A 14,717-nucleotide genomic window follows, 5' to 3' on the forward strand; every position below is an offset into this window, starting at 1 on the left:
ACAATACAGATCCATAAGTCATAGGAAAACTTAAAATATTTTATTGGAGTAATCTAGAAAATTTGAGAACTGTTACATCTTTGATATTTATATATAAATGTAATTTTTGTGGGTAATTCTATAGAGGGACTTAACAGGATCAGAAAATACAAATTGAAACATTCTAGCACCTTTTAATATAAATAGAAATGCACTGATGCAGAGGTAAAAAAAAAAATCTTAGAACTTTTGTGGGAAACTTTAAATAAGTTGGTTCTTCCCCATCAGTTCTGCATAGCCTTCTCCAACTACGTCAAGGTTTATGATCTTTAGTATTGATCACGTGTGCTTTAATTTCTTGGCCAGAAAGAATCCATATTAAAAATCAGATTTAGGGTCTTAACATGCTCTAATTGGTTCTTGTTGAATGGATTTGACCTTTAAATATGATACAAATGTTTATAAAAAGTTGCTTTAATAAGCAACAATTAAAATTCTCTTACCTTTTTTAAACTTGAAATAACTTTTGTTTTTAAAAATACAGTAGTAAAGATTGAGGTATAAACTTTTCACAAAATATACTTAGTCTTTTTGCTTTAAAATATTCATCTTGTATGTCCAAAAACTTCTAATGGCCAATTCCTTTTTCACTTTCTTCACCTTTGTTCGCAGTAAATGTTCTTTAGGGTCCAGATTCCGATTGTAAACTCAAGTCCTTTGTAATACCATATTTACTTTCTTCCTATTGGGGGAAAGGACAGTGTATGAGTGTTTTATATCTGAGTTGCTACTGCAGGTCTTTTAAAGGGGGAAAGAAATATTGACTAATTGACTTTTCTGCGTAAGGTTAAATAAGCTAGCTTAAGGTAGTAGACTAGTTAGCCCCATGTGTTGGCCATTAGCTTTTCTAGCTCAGAGTGGTTCTCACTGGTGGCAGCAGCAGCAGGCCAAGGTGATCTGTCACCAGATCCACCCTTCTCTACTGGCTGATCCAAAGGAGCAGCCTGAGCATGTTCACTTACCTGTTGGGCAGTAGGGGTAGACAGCAGTTATCCCGTAGAGATGAGATCGCTGCTCTGGGAGATACTCATCAGTGAATTGGCCACTGTCTCTATTTACTGATATTACACCGTCCCTGGGGACAGAAAGGAAGAGAGAATTCATGGGGTTTAAGGTTGGATGGAAAAAGTCAATCAATAAAAGAGAAATCTCTGCCAGACATATAGAAAATATTTGTAAATTTAACCAATGACTTCTGACTCAGAGTAAGGAAATTTGTCTACATCAGTGGTTTTCAAAGTGGTCCTCAGACCTGCATCATCTGGGAACTTATTAGCAATGCACATGCTTGGGCTCCACCTCAGACCTACTCAAACTCTGGAATGATGCTGACCAATATGTTTTAATAAGAGCGCTAGATAATTTCTGAGGCCATGCTAAAATGAGAGCCACTGTCCAAATCAGTGGGGTTCTCAGCCCTAGCTAAATACTAGAATCACTTGAGGGTCTATTAAAATGCTGGTGCCTGGGCCTCATGCCAGATCAAGTAAATCAAAATTGCTGGAGATGGGGTAGAACGACATAGCTAGCTATTTTTATTGTTTCCCAGTTCCTCCTTGGACAACTAAGATACAGTATTTTTCATTCTCCCAGGGGACAACTAATATGTCCATGTTGTGTTTTTTTAATCAAATTTAAATCATATAAGATACCTCACAGTACTACCATTAAAAGTAGTCTTTTATTCTCTGAAGATCAGCTTTAGACTAAAGCTACGCTTCCTTTTTGGACAGTTTATAACCTAATAGCACTGCCATTTTAAGCTACATGTGAGCAATACCATTAAATTTCTGGGTGATAAGGAAGTATGATTTTAAAAGCAGTAATTCTTGAATGATGTTATCTACTAATGAAGAGAGAATGAAATGAAAATTCCAGCAGAGGGCTTAATTACTAAAGTCACTTAGTGACATATGGTACAACAAGTGGGTCTGTCCTCCAGAAGAGTTGGCGTTTTCAGGCTTGTCCAGTGTGTTGTCAGGCTCACCTTCTCCAGTCGGTGTGGTAGAAGTGATCTGCATAGCTCACAATACTGAAGGGATAGTTGAGGTTGTTCTGAATGACACGCCGTCCAGTTCCGTCTGGTAGTGTACACTCCAGTTTTTTAGTTCCTTTTAAAACATTGAAAAGGGAAAAAGATCCTTTCATACCATGAGTAAAAAATTGTTCCTTTACCAAAAATAGTGGAAGGTTCTTCTCAAAGGAAACAAAGGTAGAATAGGAATAGAATGTTTTATTCCGTTGGAATCATACAAGTTCAAAACTAAAAATTTCCTATTCTCAGTCTTCAGTTTGTTTAATAGCATTCTAGTTTCTAGTGGAATTTAAACTCTTGATCCTTTTTTTTTGGAAGAAAACCAGTTTTCTGTAAGTGCAATTCTAAGTTTCTCCCAAAGTGGGATATTAGAAATGAAATTATATCAGTGATAAAACAAAGTTTGTGTTAGCTCATAAAAGATAAATAATTGCTCTTTGTAAGCAATGTATAATAATGGCTAAGGCTGCCTTTTAACTAAAAAATTTTTTAAAGACTATATTATCTTCTAGGCAGAGAAAAAAGTAAAATAGAAGCATGGCTTCTTTTTTTCAATGTAGATTTTTAAATAGCTAAACAAGGCAAGAATGTCTAAGTCCCACATTTCTCATGGAACCCTGATTTAAATTTCAAATACTTGTTAAAAATGTAACTTGTTTTGGGCAGCTGGGTTATAATAGTGACCCATCTGCAATATGGATCCTTTTATTAGATAAAGTCTTTAAGAATAGCTTTATTCTTTAGTATGACACTAAACATACAGTATCTTTTCAATTGTGCTAGAAATGAAATCACACAACAGAAAGAGATAACCTGGGAATTGGAAACTCAGATTTTTTACTGAAGGAAGCCATCCTGCCACCTCACTTTTCAAAGAAATGTCCTCAGCATAACAGCATACTGACTGTTAAGGTCATATTTATAAATGTTATAATATTGGCCAAAAAGAAAGAGTAATCCCTGTTCATTTATCCAATCCTATCAACTCCAACAGTGGGTAACATTTCTTTTAAATCTAAAAAGTATGCCAAGTGCTCATGTGGAGGAAGGGCGAGCAGTACAGAAATGAGCTGGACATACTACTAGCCCTGAGACTTACCACCTAATTCACACCCATACACCCAAAACCTCAGGAAGTTCATTGTAAGAAACATTATAAAGTGTTTTTAGAAGTTACACCAAAAGAGTAGCTCATGTGCTGTACTATTAGAAATTTAAGCCAAAAGTTCTAAATGGTGGAATGTGGTTTTATTATAAAATCTGTTAGAGTACTTGCACTCACTGCATAGTGCAGAGTTCTCTATCTGCATTCCATCAGTAGTATTACCTGCATCTGCCCAGCAGAGCAATTTGGAGAAGGGGTCAAAGGTTAAACCATTGGGTAGTCCAATGTCTTTATTCACTAGAATTCTTCTGTTCTCTCCATCTAAAGACGACATTTCAATTTTAGGAGCTTCTCGATTCCAGTCTGTCCAGTACAAGTTGCTGTAGATAAATTAAACGGAATAGAGAAAGATAAACCTTCTTCAACTTATAGAACCCAAATTTCAGAACCATCTTTGAGGCTTTTCATTAGGCATTTCTGAGTCAAAAACACTTCCCGAGACAGAAATGCTGAAAATGAAAGCTGAAGTTATCTTTACTGATTTGAAGGGTTGCTCTGGAATTTCGTTTGGAAAAAGTGCCATTAAATTTGACAAGAGTTTCTCAAGGTATAGAAATCATTCCTGGTTCTAACAAATACTGAAACACTGACCAAGTTATATATCCCAGCTGACCTTGGTAGGTACAATAGACAGGGAACACTGTTCTCCCGACTACTGCCACGGTGGAAATAAGGCCAGAGAAATGACAAATCTAGTGTCTGAGTTTTGCTTACTCTTGCCTTTTAACACTGGTAACCTTACTGCAGGAGTAACTCTGGGATTTCCGAAAGTATTGCTTCCACTTCATCCCAGCTGACATGTCATCTCAGGCCTAGCCCCATCATCTATCTGATCCAAAGTAACCCCCGCCCCCAGTCCCTCCCACATACTCGGCATTTTCAGCATATTCTTCTATCATTCTTCATCACATACTCTATCATTCCTTGCATTCTTCTGTCACATCACAGGCTTAATGATATCCTTGTTGACTCATTAGCTTACTGTCCTGTTTCCTCCTAGAAGAATATAAACCCCATGAAAGGACAGACCTTGTCCTTGCCTAAAGAGTGCCTGACACCTAGTAGATCCTCAAGGAATACTGTTAACACATCCGAACCTTCACGCTCATGTTCTGACCCTTCCTACATTGCACTTAGAATCCAAGGGTTTCAAATGAAGATCTACAGATACAGAGGAGAATTAGGGAAGCCCAGCTGACCCTCGGATTGGATCCACAGCGATGGCGCGGGGGTTCACCAGGTCCGTGTGGAAGAGGGCCCTGCGCTCAGAGCCGTCCAGCCTGGCCCTCTCTATCTTATCCAGGCCGCTGTCTGTCCAGTACATTGTTCCACGGAAGTGGTCAATGGCAAGTCCTTCGGGGCTTATCAGACCTGGAAATAAAACAAAGGTGGGACTGGCGCATCTGCAGCTATGAAAGGTATACCTGAAGCAGAGAGATGGGCAGTGTTTGAACAGTTGGGGAAAAAAATGTCCTGAGAGTTTCTAAATTAAAGAAAGTAGGTCAACAGAGGAACAGATCCTTTGTTACTCTTCCTGCCACTGCTAGTTCCCTCTAGCCTAACAAGACCCCCCTGCACCACCACCACAGCCTGATGGCACCAGGCAGCATCAATGGGGACCACCCCCTGAATTTTTGCTGCAAGCCCTTTCTGTTAAGAGTCTTTTCAAGAAGGGTCACCTTCTTGTTCCTTGTATATGAAGGTGTTGATTCACAGAGGGGCTGGTTTTGCATAGCTCAGTAAAGTGACTTGCAACCTGACCTATTGGATAAAAATAGAGGGGAGACTTTGGCATAAAACAGGCAAACAACTTGGACTTGGAAGAATGAAATGAAACGGAAAGTGTCTTCTGGGTGGAGCTGCTGACCTGAGTTAACGATGGTCTCGGGCTCTGCTCCTGGTTCCAGACTGGCACGGCTAATTGTCCGTCCAGCAACGTCTGTCCAGTACACCATCCTCTCCCGGCAGTCATAGTCAATTCCCACAACTATGGAGCCCTTTGTGACCGAAAAACAAAAGTGAAAGAATTTGGGTTCCTTGCATTTCCTCTGAGTTCATGCTCAGCTGCCTTACCCATGCATAGCTGCAGCCAACAACCTTGCATCATGGTTTTATGGGCTGCTCAGTACAGGGGCTAGGTGTCTGGGTAATGGAGGCAGACCTGGAGCCAGCGCCAGGCTTGGCCATTACCAGCCCTGTGACTTTGTTACTTAACTTCTATATGTTTTTGTATCCTTATTTGCAAAATGAAGATGACAGTACCTACTTCACATGGCTACATAAAAATTAATGCCATAGGAGTTCCTTGGTGGCCTAGTGGTTAAGGATCTGGCGTCACTGCTATGGCTCGGGTCGCTCCTGTGGTATGGGTTTGATCCCTGGCCCAGGAACTTCTGTATGCTGTGTGTGATGCCCCCTGCCACCCCCCAAAAAATTAATGGCATAAATGCCTATCATGTATCCTAATCAGTGATTAATATCCTGTAAGCTTTCAATAAGCATTATTACTGTTGGTAAAAGTGATTTCATTAACAATTCAGTCCCTTCAGTGACAATGAATGTTAGTCTCAGCAAAGTAAGTTCCTAATATTTCACTGGGCAAAAACTGACTTTCTCAAGTGCTATCAACACTTTTTGAAAAAGCCTTTCTAAAATTTGCCGATATGTAGTAACATCTACCCTCTCACGTGTGAATGAGGTTTTTCCGCCACCTGAGGGGCAGCCACCTGTACCCCATATCTGTCTCTTACTACAAAGCAATTCTTTGGTTGTACTCTTATGTAAAACAAAGTCCATGATTTGATGGATTATGGAACCGGGGAATGGTGTCACCCACCTCTGGCTAGGGAGGCCTCCCCTCCTTCCTTATTGCTAAATAAATGGCAGCCTTTTTAAAATGCTGAGTCTGTGATATTCCCTTCCAAAATTCTGAACAGGGGTTGCTTCATTCAGTTTCCAACCCAGACTCCTGCTCTGAGAAGCCCAGCAGATGTTCACAGCTAACATCAAGAGGCCATCTGGCTGTCCCTCTGGTCACGCCAGCTCCCTGCTTGCCTAACAAAGTCTCCTGGGCCAGCCTGGCCTAGGCTGCTTGAAAAGGAGTCGGTACAAGAAACTACAAGGCAAGATTAGGCTCCTGTGGAAAAGGGGGAAGTTTAGGAGGATCAGAAGGTCAAATACAGTTTTACTTGAAAAGTCATCTGTCTCTGGCAAGGGTGCACATCCATATGGGCTTCCATTAACTCATGTAATGATTTCAAGGTTTCGTCGAGGAAAAAAAGAAGTTTAAGTAAATTTCCACAAGATGTGCTTTAACCCATGTTCCATTTCTTTGCAAGTCCACCACTATTACCACCACCACCCTGCCCTCATCAGGGGCAAGTTCAGAGATGCAGTGAAGCCATCTGACTTGGCGAGAATAAATAGATGGCTAGCTTGAGATGGCAACGATTTTCTCTTTTAGAGGAACTTTTACAAAACAGCACCTAGTGTTTGGAAACACACTAAATTCAAATCTTTAAAGGAAAAACAAAAAAAAAAACCCCAGATCTTTTTCTGAACACTACTTCTAAACTTTCTTGGACGGATAGGTATTGTTCATTATCAGAAATAAATGTAAACACAGACACTTATTCTTCCTGAAAGATGATCAAGTACTGGAGTTCCCATCATGGCACAGCAGAAACGAATCCGACTAGGTACTGTGAGGTTGCAGGTTCGATCCCTGGCCTCGCTCAGCTGGTCAAGGGTCCGGCGTTGCTGTGAGCTGTGGTGTAGGTCGCAGACATGGCTCGGCTCTGGTGTTGCTGTGGCTGTGGCATAGGCCAGCACTACTGCTCTGATTAGACCCCTAGCCCGGAAACCTCCATATGCCTTGAGTGCAGCCCTAAAAAGACAAAAAGACACCCCCCCCAAAAAAAAAATCAAGTACTTGGAGTGTAAAGGTTAGAAATAGAATTAGGGGATTTTCTATTTTAAGTGTCAGTGCATTTCTGGTGAACCCCTTCTCTTTTCTGTATTTTCGAGAAGAAATCCCCTTCTCCAAAATGGAGTGCCTTGACCATAGCGAGGCTACTGGCCCAGGAAGCAGCCAGCACCCCCTGGGCAAAGCCCTGTCCACTTCTTTCCAGGATCACGCTCCCAAAACTTTCATCTATGACAGTGTTGGAAAAGATAAGAAAAGAGGCTGGTCAGCAGAACCAAATGAGAGGGCAGGAGGCTACAACAATGAGACCATCATTGGTTAACTTCCAGGATCTCTGCAGAGATGTCTGGCTTGGAGAGAACCCTGGGGCCTGGGGCAAACCTGTCCTTTTCCCACACTGCCTCAATTTCCTGACAACTCTGAAATTCCCTTTCTACGTATCCAAAACCCCATGAACCAACTGGAAAAAGTAGCCTTCGTCAGTCCGAGGTGACTCCCTGCAACAGAGAGTTCCTGCTTCTGTGTCAGGCTCGAGAAGAGGTCTGCGGCCCCAAAGACCCCCACCTCCCACACCCAGGGCTTGCCCAGAAATGAAAGCCCTCAGGAAGAAATCCACTTTACATGCAGCGACAGCAAGGTCTTGGCCATGTCCTTCTGAAGCCTGGTACCATTGAGGGGCAAGTGGCCGATCTGCTGGCCCTGGGCATAGAGCAGGAAGGTGCCCACAGGCGGAGGGGTCACGTCAGGCCGGGGTGTAGGCCGCATGGTGGGTGGAGCGACCGTAGGTATACCTGTGTGGGAACAAGGAGGAGGGTGTGGGGAGCAGAGAAGGAAGGAAAAAGGTGGGTGGGGAGAGGAGAAAAAAAGTTACTTTCCCACGTACCAGAGCCTCCAGAAACACCAAAATTTCTTTACCCTGGACAGATGTGCTCCAGATGTTCCTTAAAAGAAATTCTAATTTCCAGGGTTTTTTCCCAAGGATCAATTATGTAAATCGCTGCCAATTACTTGGGAGGAAGATAACAAAACATTTTCCTCAGAACAAAGCAGAGCATTTTCTTTTCTTTCTTTTTTTTTTTTTTTTAAAGGGGAACAAACCAGCCAGTACTGTGTCAGCTTCTCTTTGGGGCCTCAGGGTGACATGTGTCCCCTTTCACCCTGGACTGGAGAAGGGGAGGAACTGCATATTGAACCAAGTTCCAGATGTTCTAATTACAGAAATTGCTAATGACAAAACCAAACATTAAATCCAAGTTGGCAGAGTTCCTGTCGTGGCTCAGTGGTTAACAAATCTGACTAGAAACCATGAGGTTGCAGGTTCAATCCCTGGCCTTGCCCAGTGGGTTAGGGATCCGGCGTTGCCGTGAGCTGTGGTGTAGGTTGCAGACGCGGCTCAGATGCCCGCGTTGCTGTAGCTCTGGCGTAGGCCGGTGACTACACCTCCGGTTGGACCCCTAGCCTGGGAACCTCCCTATACTGTGGGAGCAGCAAAAAGAAATGGCAAAAAGACACAAAAAAAAAAAAAAAGAAAGAAAGAAAAAGATAAATCCACGTTGGGTTGGGATCTTGGGTGGACCAGATTATAAATCCTCGTGACATGAGAGCGGCTCCCTCCATCGGACCTATTCACCGCCGACTTCCCCACCTTTACCCACAGCTGGCAGTGTCCTGGCAAAGGGGAGGGAGGCTGTCCCTCATGCTTACATGCAGGGGTGGTGCCTGGCTGTGAGCGGGTGCCCTGCACCTCTCTGCCATCTTGGTCCACACACCAGCAGAAGTCACTCTTTCCGTGGCACTGCAGGGGTGTGAAGTGGCCCAGGTCGTCGCACTGGGGCACGTACTGGTCGTCCCTGGGTGTGCCGCCATAGTGCTCCAGTAGGCTCTCCCTCCAGCGCTCGCAGACAGTCCGGGGCCTCTGGGTGGGCTCTGAGCAGATGGGGACAAAAAGCCTTTGATAGTGAGCCAAGGACAGAATGTAGCATGTAGCTCGAGTCCCCACGCCTGGCCTCCTGGCCTCCTTCCTCCTGGTGTCCATTAACAAAGCCTTAGCCAAGACCCTGGACTCTTACAGCAAAGTGTTCTAAGTTCCAGGGAGTTAGAAGGAGTAACCTGAGGCTCCTGTCTCCCTGGGCCAGGAGGGCTGCCCTCGAGGTCCAGCCACATCAGCAAAGGACAGAGGAGGTAAAATCTGGGGTGCAGGGCTCACCCTACCTGGGGAGGGGCCTCTGCTAACAGCACTGGCAGGGACTCTCCTTGGGGACTTAGTGACCTACATGATGTTTAAGGCCAATATTTACTCTTTCCCACCTGCTTCAAACTGTAGGACCTGCATCTGAGAGGACATCCTGAGACTGGCCAGTGTGTCTTAGGAAGGATTACCGAATGCCCTACTTACATGGCCCTGAGTATCTGTCCATCCGGGAACTATACTGAGTAAAAGTAAAACTTACTGTGATTAGTGTGTTACAGAGCAGAGGTGGTGAGAAACAACTTGATGCTGACTGTGAGACTCCAGCTCCTACGTGGCCACCCTGCGCCAGGCTTCTCTCAAGTGGCACCTTCTGTGGCTCCAGCTGCCCATTATGCTGCTCTGGCTGCTCCTCTCCCAGGATCCCTCCCCATCCTGCCCGCCCCTCCCAGCTTAAATGCCTGTTAGCTTCCTTTGCACAGCAGTTTCTCTACCTGCAGTTTTTTCCCCCAGAGGCTCTATCCCAAACACAGCAGTTCTCTGTCTGAGAGGACCCTGCTGCAGGCTGATGAAGTTAACTTGTGCCCCATCCTAAACAGGATTACCTAAAGGGACTTAAATAGAAGGTGTTCCTCAACGCCTGTGGTCTGTAGAATCATACAGCCAAGTACCTACTTGTACCACCAGGTGGACGTGTCACAGATCTCAGAGGAGAGAGCTAACAAAACCCAGGCCCTGCTTTCCCCCATCAAAGCTGCTCCCCTAGACTTTTCCCTATCAGTAAATAGCACCTCCCTCTTCCGATCACTCAGGCCTCGTCAGTCATCCCTGACTGCCTTCTTTTTCTCACTTTCTATGTCTAATATGTCAAAAAATGTCCACTGTACCTACAAGGTACATTCAGAATATCATCCCATCTCACCACATTCCACCCCTGTCATCTGATGCCAGGATTCCTACAGCTGGCCCTCCTAGTGGCTTCCCCACCCCTACTCCACTGCATAAGCTCAATCCGCAGTCAGAAAGAGGCCCTTAAAAAAAAGTCATTTCATGTCACTCCTTTGGTCATAACCTCCAATAGCTTCAAATAACAGTTGGAAATGGAGTTCCCGTCTCAGCTCAGTGGTAACGAACCTGCTTAGTATCCATGAGGATACGGGTTCGATCCCTGGCTTCACTTAGTGAGTTGAGGATCTGGCATTGCCGTGAGCTGTGGTGTAGGTCGCAGATGAGGATTGGATCCTGTGTGGCTATGCCAGCAGCTACAGCTCCGATTTGACCCCTAAGCCTGGAAACTTCCATATGCTGCAGGAGCAGCTCTAAAAACAAAAAAGAAAAAGAAAAAAGAACAGTTGGAAACACTGCAGTTGGGCCCCAGCACCTACAGTTCCTCTAGGAAGGCAGGAAGGTGGTGAACAGGGCCCTCAGAGCTCAAACCCAAGGAGCACAACTCCAAGACTCGCCAGGTTTAGGGGAAGCTGACACCCTTCAGGTTGTCTCTATAGCTCATGACCCACTGGAAGCAAAGTTCTTTTTAAAACACTGTGGAGAAGGAAAGACTGATTTCCTCACCCAGCTGTGACTCAAAGGACCCAGAGAAGGAAATGTCACTTCCTTAAGCACTCGTCATCCCAAGGTGGGACTCCCTGCAGAAACACCCAGCACCACCCATGTCCACAGTTCAAACTTAGAGGAGGGACGCTCAGTTTTGGGGACCACCCAGTGAGGTACATCTCTGTCTGGAAGGTGACATGGCACAGTCAGCTTCTGGGAAATGGGTATCTTGTGTCACTTACCCATGGGCATCCTCTCATTTCTGTCTGAGGCTACTTCTCAATCCAACCATGGATTTATTTCTCTTTCTGGTTGGCAGGGTTTTTAATACTTTTAAATTTGGGGCACAGAGCGTTCTCACTCCTTTCAAAGCTGACCCCATTATGCAGATGAGACTAGTCAGAAATGACAGCCAAGGCCAAGCCAGCACCAAAAGAGAAGGCTGGCTACGGGAAAGAGTCTGCACAAAGGAACGTGTGTCTCATTTTGTAATTAACTTCTCCTTCTCTTGGCTCCCTTCTGGATCACTGTCCTTAACACATGCCTGTCTTAATAAATCTCATGGAATTCTGAACCCTTCCCTTAAGACAGCTCCCAGCCGTCTGATTTTTTCAAATCCCAGCTGGGGTTAGAACCAAGACTTTAAAGACTAGGCATGAGTCAAACAGAATTTTTATGTATTCCTTTTTTCTTTTTTTTTTTTTGGACCTATAAAATCTTGTCCTAAAAATAGGGACAGAGAAGAACTATGAGTTTCACTGTGAAAACAAGGGTACCTATACATCTGGATCAAGCACTACCTGTTTTTACTTATATGAATCTTAGAACCACTCATGTCCTGGCCATAACATAAATTCTTATTATTAAAAGGATCAACACTGGTGGTATTTTTCCGGTTCTTACTCTCATACATTAAAAGCCAAGATGGAGTTCCCTCTGTGGTGCAGCAGGTTAAGGATCCAGCACTGTCTCAGCTGTGGTGTAGGTCATAGCTGAGGCTTGGATTTGATCCCTGGCCCTGGAACTTCCATACGCTGTGGGTGCAGGGAAAAAAAAAAAGCATAGAGTAGTAATTACAGAACCCTTTTCAATAGTAGAAATGCATCTCTGAAGAGCAAGCTCATGGATATGTATAGGAATTATTCTGGCTAAACGGATATCAAACCAACCCTATGTTCTTCAGAACCAAGTTCTTCTGTATTGGGAAAAAAAAAAAAAAAAAGTTCTTCCAATCTCTGAACAACTCAGCAAGGAGCAGAAACCTGCCTTGGCAACCTGCATCTGGCATGAACTGTGAGCGCCTGGTAACCATGCCCCACGCAGACAGGAGTGCTTGGGCAGTAACAGACACGCCCCTCATCAGCATGCCCATCATCAGCATCTTGGGTGGCAGGCTAACAAAACAGGTTGCCGCTCCTCTTCTGAAGGTGGCAGGCGCAAGAGTGACTCCCCTTTGACGTGGTGGTCTGGCAGTACCAGCTTAGAGAAAACTAGCTGGATCCACCCACGAGTGTCCTGTGTATTCCTCCTACTGAGATTAAAACTGCCTTCAGACTGTTTCCTGCACTGGAGAAGTCAGAGTAAAGTGAGAGTTACATGGGAAAGCAGTTTTCCTTTTGGACAAAAGGCTGGCTGGTCTGGCAAGATGGTGGAGCTCCAAGATCTCCCTAGGATGTCATAACTGATTTGGGTAGTGGCCTCAGCCTGACCTACACACTCAGTCTCATCTTTTAGTTTTATACTCGACAGGTCTAAGAGGCTGGAGTCTGCCCTGTAACAGTCATGCACGGGCCTCTATGTCCCTGTAACACGAATGTACACGTACCACTCAAGTGCTCCTAGGAGGCAGGAGGCTATGCAAGGATGGGAACGGGCCCTGAGTCTGTGTGATCTGGACAGGGCTTACAGTCTACCAGACCATGGTTGGCACCACTCTACTTCTCTGCCCTGGGCCAATGCTGGGACCAGGATCTTCTCAGTGGGCCTACCTGGTGGTCCACAGTGCGGAGGGAGGGAGCCGGGTGGAGTCCGCGTGCCAGGGACTTCCTGACCATTGGGGTCCACGCACCAGCAGAAACCGGTGCTGCCATGACACTGCAGTGGCAGGAAGTGGCCCTGCTCATCACACTGCGGGATGTGGAGCCGGGCACCGGGATGGGTGCGCTGAGCCTGGGCCTCGCGCTGCTGGTGCTCACAGGGTTTCAGTCCCAAGGCGGGGTCTTCCGGGGACCAGAGCAGAGGAGATACAAAGGAATAAAAGAATAAAACATCTCATCAACTTTTACCAGCTGGCCTCAATCTCCTGAATTTTTTTTTTTTTTAATTTTCCTATAATTGGAAGACAAGATAGCATGGGGAAAATAGCAAGGTGCTAGAATTTTGGAGTCCTGGATTCTTATTTTAGCCCTGCCATTCTACCTAATTTATAATTCTTGCAGTTTACCCTGTAAGTCCTGGCTGGTTATACAGTAAAATAGCTCCTCCCTCAGTCCTCAGGATACTGTTGCCAGCTGGGTAAAACGAACAGCAAATCCATGGCTTCTTTCCAAAAATCCTAAGAGACTCCAAAGAAAGCAATCAAAACTCTGTTCATCCCCTGAGTTCCAGAGTTTAAGTCTGAGAAGCTCTGGGTCAAGGGCAGTCAGTAGATTGCACCATGCTGGCCAAGTTCTCCTAGAGCAGTCACTGTGGGAGCTCCAAGATCACTAGTGCATGTGACTCTTGGTCAGTAAGCTTGTCTCAGGACTTCATCTACATCGTATTCATCAAGGCAAGGCAGATCACTAAGGCAGTCAACTGGCGCTTCTACTAAGTAGGATGATGGATGGATCAGACTCTGGGGCCTCCTGGCATGCTAATAACCAATGAACTATCACTAAAGTCGGCAGGCATAAATAATGCAAGAAAAAAATCCAGAGCCTGGAAAATCCACCAACTAAGCCCTCAGACCCGGATAAATCAAGTGTCGGCTACGAGCTGTAGAAAAAAGGCATTGAAGGAGCTGGGAGTTTTCTGTGTCTAATCTGGCCTCCCAAACCTTACCAGGTGTGCATTGAAATCCATCCCCGTGGTATCCAGGTTGGCAATGGCAGGAGAAGGAGCCAGGGGTATTGGAGCAGGTAGCTGAGGGGTGACATCTGTTTTCGGAGCATTCGTCAACATCTGCAGCATCAGGGAAGGAGGCGGGGGAGGGGGAAGGAGGGAGGGAGGGAGGGAGGGAAGGAAGGAACACATGACTTCATTGCACACCACATGCCACTGTCTGACCTTAGTGCTCATGGATCAACCACGAGGGGTCCACTTCCGAAGACCCTTGAACAGGAGCAGAAACACGCAGGCACCTTAAAGGCAAGCTTGATGGTTACATTCAGTGTAGAAATCAAACACATGGTCACTCACAGAGAAACAAACCCTGGCTGTACTTTTAGAGTATCTTTCATCTTCAGTTACTTCCAGGAAGTTATTGTATTTGAGCTAATCTATAGCCTATAAACCATTCATTTCCTTTCAGTAACACTACAAGAAATACATGTAATAATAGCTTTTTTTCCATTAGTTGTTGGCACCATCTCCCTATAGCTCTGATTTACAGACTCAAGGAACCCAGGGAGGCTCCAAATACTTTTTTAACCAAAAGCACATTCAGTTTTGCACACCCAGGGTCCTACTACCTAGGATGCCCAAGTCATCAGAAACTTCCTTGACTTTCCACTTTGAGAAGGACTAGAAAAGTATGAGAAAATAGTATTGGAGGTTTTGAAACAACACCTAAGAAAATCTCAATTTGTCTGGTTCATCAGCATAAACAATT

General features: G+C 44.9%; 1 protein-coding gene across 3 annotated transcripts in view; it reads right to left on the minus strand.

Moving 5' to 3' along the window:
* The window catches only part of NID2 (nidogen 2), a 73,987-nt gene continuing 59,288 nt past the window's right edge, over nucleotides 19-14,717 (minus strand). For 2 of the 3 annotated variants that reach the window (XM_021101930.1, XM_021101914.1), the window contains 10 exons: nucleotides 13,949-14,068; nucleotides 12,895-13,125; nucleotides 8,869-9,090; nucleotides 7,786-7,955; nucleotides 5,107-5,236; nucleotides 4,439-4,610; nucleotides 3,402-3,559; nucleotides 2,027-2,150; nucleotides 1,002-1,114; nucleotides 19-721 (listed from right to left, as the gene is read on the minus strand). In XM_021101930.1, coding sequence (XP_020957589.1) covers nucleotides 711-721; nucleotides 1,002-1,114; nucleotides 2,027-2,150; nucleotides 3,402-3,559; nucleotides 4,439-4,610; nucleotides 5,107-5,236; nucleotides 7,786-7,955; nucleotides 8,869-9,090; nucleotides 12,895-13,125; nucleotides 13,949-14,068 — 1,451 coding nt within the window. In that variant the 3' untranslated portion in view covers nucleotides 19-710. Of the gene's footprint in view, nucleotides 722-993; nucleotides 1,115-2,026; nucleotides 2,151-3,401; nucleotides 3,560-4,438; nucleotides 4,611-5,106; nucleotides 5,237-7,785; nucleotides 7,956-8,868; nucleotides 9,091-12,894; nucleotides 13,126-13,948; nucleotides 14,069-14,717 lie in introns of those variants that run through there. The other variant, XM_021101921.1, reaches the window with a different exon arrangement.

The sequence above is a fragment of the Sus scrofa genome, chromosome 1 (genome assembly GCF_000003025.6).
Source record: "Sus scrofa isolate TJ Tabasco breed Duroc chromosome 1, Sscrofa11.1, whole genome shotgun sequence".
NCBI lineage: Eukaryota > Metazoa > Chordata > Mammalia > Artiodactyla > Suidae > Sus > Sus scrofa.